The sequence below is a fragment of the Nothobranchius furzeri genome, chromosome 12, assembly GCF_043380555.1.
Source record: "Nothobranchius furzeri strain GRZ-AD chromosome 12, NfurGRZ-RIMD1, whole genome shotgun sequence".
Classification (NCBI taxonomy): domain Eukaryota; kingdom Metazoa; phylum Chordata; class Actinopteri; order Cyprinodontiformes; family Nothobranchiidae; genus Nothobranchius; species Nothobranchius furzeri.
Window position 1 is genome coordinate 15,962,175 of NC_091752.1, and position 6,152 is coordinate 15,968,326.

The 6,152-nt window shown below is 43.3% G+C and overlaps 1 protein-coding gene across 1 annotated transcript in view; it reads right to left on the bottom strand.

The window, feature by feature from the left end:
* The window catches only part of pde10a (phosphodiesterase 10A), an 80,732-nt gene extending 77,456 nt beyond the window's left edge, over positions 1–3,276 (bottom strand). Inside the window, exon 1 of the mRNA XM_015944489.3 lies at positions 3,088–3,276. Within this exon, the coding sequence (XP_015799975.3) occupies positions 3,088–3,151 (64 nt within the window). The 5' untranslated portion in view covers positions 3,152–3,276. The remainder of the gene's footprint in view (positions 1–3,087) is intronic.
* Between the last annotated feature and the right edge of the window lie 2,876 nt (positions 3,277–6,152).

Below are 6,152 nucleotides of genomic sequence, written 5' to 3' on the forward strand. Positions count from 1 at the left end.
AAAGTTCTCTATCTATTGGATTGAGATCTGGTGACTGTGGAGGCCATCTGTGTATTGTCATGTTCAAGAAACCAGTCACATAAAGCAAGATTTATGAGACATTATCCTGCTGGAAGTAGCCATCAGATGGGTACACTGTGGTCATAAGGGGTGTATATGGTCAGCAACAATACTCAGGTAGGTTGCAGCGTTGAAACAATGATCAATTTGTACTAAGGGGCTCAAAGAAAATGTCCCCCACACCATCACTACCAGTCTGAACTGTTCATACAAGGCAGGATGGATCCATGCTTTCATGTTGTTGACGCCAAATTCTGACCCTACCATCTGAATGCTGCACCATAAACCCAGACTCATCAGACCAGGAAACATTTTTCCAATCTTCTATTGTCCAATTTTGGTGAGCCTGTGTGAGATCTTCTGCTGCTGCAGCCCATCTGCCTCAAGGTTCGACCTGTTGTGCGTTCAGAGATGCTCTTCTGTAACAAGTGGTTATGTACGTTATTGTCCCTTTCTATCAGCTCATATCAGTCTGGCCATTCTCCTCTGACCTCTGGCATCAACAAGGCAATTTTGCCCACAGAACTGCTGCTCACTGGATGTTTTCCCTTTTTCGGGCCATTCTCTGTAACCCCGGCTTTCCACAGGAGCCGTCAGCAGCACGTTACTGCAGCAGCACGTCTTGCTTGCGTAAACTGCTGCTTGGCCCTTCCCACGAGATGCGAAGCAGCAGGGGAGCAGCTGTCACCGACTGAGCACGAAGTCACACGAGTGACTTCGTCAGTAAACACAACAACAAGCAGGAGAAAACTACAACATGGCCCCAAAAGGTTTGTGTTTTAGGTTCTGTCCATTTTATAATCGCTAATACGGACCTGAAAAACAAAGGAGACCGCTAGCTAGGTGATAACTTCTCACGGGGCCACACATTTAGTAACGTTTTTTAAAAGTAAAGCAACCGGAAGGCAGTACGTTTCTTTATTCTGAAAATCTCGGGAGCTTCTCTCCATTTCCGCGAAAGATTTCCTGTCTTTCCTTCCCCAAAAATGTTGAACTTGACCCGTTTCAGAGGCGTCGCGCATAGAAAATAGAACCGGCGCGTAAAGGCCGCAACATGCTGCTCCTGAGACGCGGCCGACTCGCGCTGCTGACGGCTCCAGTGGAAAAGGTTCTGTTGACCACAGCGGTTCCTATCAGCAGCTATGACGTGCTGCTGCAGTAACGTGCTGCTGACGGCTCCGGTGGAAAGCTGGGGTTAGACCTAGAGATGGTTGTGCGTGGCGATCCCAGAAGATTAGCGTTTTCTGAAATTCTCAGACCAGCCCATCTGGCGCCAACAACCATGCCACTTTCAAAGTCACTTAAGCCACCTTTCTTCCCCATTCTGAAGCTCGGTTTGAACTGCAAGGGCTCATATTGACCATGTTTGCATGTCTAAATAGATTATAGATTGCCACCATGTTGGCTGATTATACCCAATAACGTGACCGTGAGACTACATTGTTATACTTTTTTATGTTAAAAGGAAATGTTACTCTTTACATCTGAGCAACTAGGTTTAGTGAAACCAGGTGACATAACTTGGTTAAGAAAATTCAACGTTTTATTTTTTAGAGTGCATGTGCAGACATTTATAATGAAAATGGTGTCAGTTTGATCTAAGTTATACATAAAAATCATAGTTTTTTTTTTACTTTTCTCTTCATAAAATATTTTTATGCCAAGTCCCTGGAATCATCCTGGATTAAGTCTTCCATATGCCACATGGTGTTTAATCTCAAAGAGACCTGACAACACTGTTTGTTACTGTGTGTGTGTGTGTGTGTGTGTGTGTGTGTGTGTGTGCGTGCGTGCCTGCCTGCCTGCCTGCCTGCCGTGTGTGTGTGTGTGTGTGTGTGTGTGTGTGTGTGTGTGTGTGTGTGTGTGTGTGTGTGTGTTTTCTGTTGATTCTTCCTTTTATCCTGAACACAATTTTCTTGGTGGGATTAAGATAAAATATTAGTCAGATTGGAGAACTCTTAGCTTTTCACACGCAGGCAGCTCTAATTTTTAAAAAATTCATGTTCATCAGGACTTTACTTTACTTTTGTAGAAACTTTGGCGAAAACTCCCAAACGAATTTTTAAATGTCATAAAAAACAACTTAAAGAGCAAGTCACCCCTTAATAGAAACTTACTTCACTCCCACTTCATGTTTGAAAAATGCAACAAATGCTGCTGCCCAGCAGACTAAGAGGGCGGAGCCGCTAACAAACACACACACACACACAGGCTCACAATGGCATTGTGACATCATAATGTACCAGCTTACATCATAGCATACCTCTTAGCCAATAGCGGTGGTAGATTTAAATTCTAATACAGTGCAGAGTTTTTACCAGACAACAACGAGTTTTAGGCAGAATATTTAAAATTTAACTAAGATGCACTGAAGTGCCAAATTATTGACTACACTTGTCTGCAGCACAATTAGACACTTGTTTACATAGTTAATCAGCAAAAAAAAGTTGATTTGGGGGTGACTTGCTCTTTAAAGAAGAAACTCATCACAACTCATCATTCATCCTTTATGGCTGCAATATTCATGTTGGAAGACACATCTTTAGTCCAGCTGGTGAACATTTAAACTTTAAATGATTTGAGTCACCTTGTGTGTTATTTAGTTAATGTCTCAAATCAATCATATTCATTCATTTAGTTATTTGTTTTTTCTTCATAGTTCAGAAAACATGCAGATTACATGGCAGGTTGATCATTTAACCATCAGTGAGTAGCCTACTTTTTGGATAATAATTTAAAAAAATGTCGTTTTACTGAATGCTATTTAACATTTTTGTGGGTAAATAATCAAACATTTCCAACAGAGTGAGTTTAATGAATTAAATAGGATTTGTTTATTTGGTTGATCTAAATGCGCATTGTGGAAATTTGACTTTTACGCATTTTCAGGAAAGTTCAAGCAGAAAGAAATGGCTGAATGAATGAAGCAATTGATGGAATAACTCCCTATAAATAAAATAGTTTACTCGTGCGCTCTGGAAGAAGGTTCACTTCCAAACTGTCATCTCGGACCCGCACGGTTCCTACCTTGCCCGCTGCTTCCTGCTGACAGACACTCGGGGTCGTCGAGACTTTTCCGTTTCTTCGACATCAGAACAGCTGCTGATAACGTGAGACACCTTAAACCGGCAGGGTGTAGAACACATTCAACAGTCTGGGGTGCTGGGAGGAAATCTCAGCCGCATTCGTTCAGATCCCGCTTCTGTTTTGTTCCACTTTCTGCGCGCAAAATGACCAAACGGTGACCAGCCAAGCGTCTCATGAAGCCGATGTCTCCACTCCAACGAGATGGGTTTTTTTCTCCCAAGAGTAGCCAGAGCGTTTCTCTCTTCTTCTCGGATGAAATTAGTTGTAGCTGAAGTGACTTCTCTCGATCACGTGTCTCGCAGATTATAGTAGGCTACTTGAACTCTAATCTGATGGAAATTACGCACGGAGGGCAACTTGTTGATCCAAAGGAAACGAACTTTTATAAAAATGATTTCCGTCACTTTTCTTTTCAAAAAACATTTCTCAAGGCCACGAATACTACTTTTTCTTCTCATTTGCTTGGAAGCTGCTGGGCGACGTCAAACTTGTAGTGTCAGGAATGACGCACAGCCAACACAGCGGGAACTCTCGGGCAGCTTCGGGAGTAAAAAAGCCGAATAATCTCACGACGCAGTCTCCCCACAGAAGTCCCTTTGGTGATCTCTCTGGTAAAAAAAAAAAAAAAAGGAAGCGTCCTCCCCAGCATGACGTGACGGATGAGTGCGCACATCTGCGCCGTTTCTTTTGCACCATCAGTCCAAAGGAAAGTAGAAAATGTGACTCATCTTGCACAAATCCAAGTGTGAGAGTGGCGCAAGCAAAACGCACAGGCATTGTGTTGTGAGAACCAGTCTGGGACGGAATGGTTCCCTCTTTCTTTCACTTGCAGCAAAGCAAGTTGAGCTTTGAATAAATGCAGCAGCCTTTGTGCGTACTACAAAGGAGGGAATGACGCCACTCGTCTGGCAGCGCTTCACTTCGGGAATTTTGTGACTTAATGATGCATTTTTGTTAGTTTTTATTTTTATTTTTGAGGGAACAATCCGGATGAAGAGAACTGCATAAACTGATTTTGAGATTATTTGTGTTTTGGACAATGCATTTTCCGGTCAGGAGAGTCGCGGCTGAGCGCCTGACACCTGCTATATTCACACTCCCAGGATCCATCTGGTTTCGTTCTGTCCAGCTCCTGCAGCTCGAGCCGTTTCGCCTGTGCATGCTTGGATGTCGGATATTTTTATACAAAAAAGGCAAACATATCGCAAATGCAGTTGCGTTAAAGCATCTGACGCTGGTATTTTCTGGAGGTAAACGACTTTCTGTCTCTCCACCCCTCCTCCCACCCCTCATTCACTGCAGCTACTGACGTCAAAACACGCTTGCGTCAATGCTCCCTGCTTTGACTGAGAGCTTTTTTTTAATGGAATCATGATGGGATTATTAGGCTTAGAGAAATGCCCTGCCTCACTGGCTTTTGTGGATTTCATTTTTATAAATGCCCCATTTTCCTTTCTTGCTTTGAGTTTCCTGCATAAGACATAAACTTGCCTCTTACAGCAAAAAGGAGAATATTTACACAATTTGATAATAAGGACATTTTATTTGCTCTTCATCAGAGATAAATCTTAACATATCAGATGAGAAGGAATCTGCACAAAAAAACAGCCAAACACAAAGCTTTAATCATCTTTCATTTTTCTGTTCCATCCTGCTTGTGGGATGATGTCCTTCTACCCTGACCTCCATCCCCCAGTGCTGAATGGGCTCTTGTGCCTCTTGGCTGGCTTAGCTGCACTTCTGTCGTAACACTCCTTTTTACAATTCACCATCTCCCAGTTGTAACACAACCGTGTCACACTCCCCAGATCACTCACACGCTGAAGTTTTTACAGACTTGAATGATGCTGGGTTGCAAAACTCAGAGCCGCGTCCAGGACTTTTAAAATGGGGTGGCCCATGTGGGGCACTTGTTTTTTCATGGGTGGCACCAATGGTTATGCTTATTTATTTATTTACACAAATCGTTTATTTATTTATTTACTTTCTAGTGAATTTTTGAGTTTCACATTGCACAATCACCATTTTTCCCCTCTTCATCTTCTACTTTTGTGGTGGTTAGCAAGTCACTTCTTGTTGCATTACTGCCACCAACTGGAGTTGAGTGGGACTCTAAATACTATGTATGTGAATGTGAAAAAATATTAAATACTACATGCCTGGGCTAGAAAACAAGGTGAAAGGTGCATGCAACCACACACTATTTTGGAGTTTACAACCCAAGCCTGTTGTCGACAATGTGAAGTCAATTTAAGCTGGAACTTAGTGGGGTGGCACCTGGGGTGGCCAATCAGATTCTAAAGGTGGCATGTGCTACCCCAGGCCACTCCCTGAACACGCCCCTGGCAAAACTGATCTGGAAGTCACAAACTTGATCAAACTATCACTTTGACAGAGCTTTGATGACTGCAGAAGCACAAAGTCACACTGTGAACCAAGGGGGCATGTTAAAGACATGTTTCCAGTGTTGGAACTTCCGAATGATTTCTGGGATGGGGAAAATGACCGAGAGATAAGGTGGCCCGGTCCTCTCAGCTGTTGTGTCTCCATACAAATTTACACACCGAACCATTAGCTGACACACACATTCACATAACACTGGGGCTACCATTTACCAATTTCATTTAGGCCTAGTCCACGCGTAGCCGGGTTTTTTTAAAAACGAATATCCGCCCCTCCAAAAACTTGCATCGACACCTCGTTTAAAAAAACTCTGTCCGCACGTACCCGGATAAATACGTTGTTAAGGGCATGCCAGACCTGTAGGCGGCAGTACTTCCCCCGTTCTTAACCTCGTCCTTCGTCTGTGGTCTTCCGCAAGGAGCAGTAATTGCAAAAAGCGATTGATAAAGCGAGCGCAGCTCTGAGGGCATCCATGCTGTCGGCTAGTGTAAACACAGATCACACACATGATGTCAGCAATTTTTTGTCGCGGAAAGTGACGTTGCGGACCTTAAAACTCCAGTTTTGTCCGTCCACACGCAGACACCCAAAACAGAGAAAAC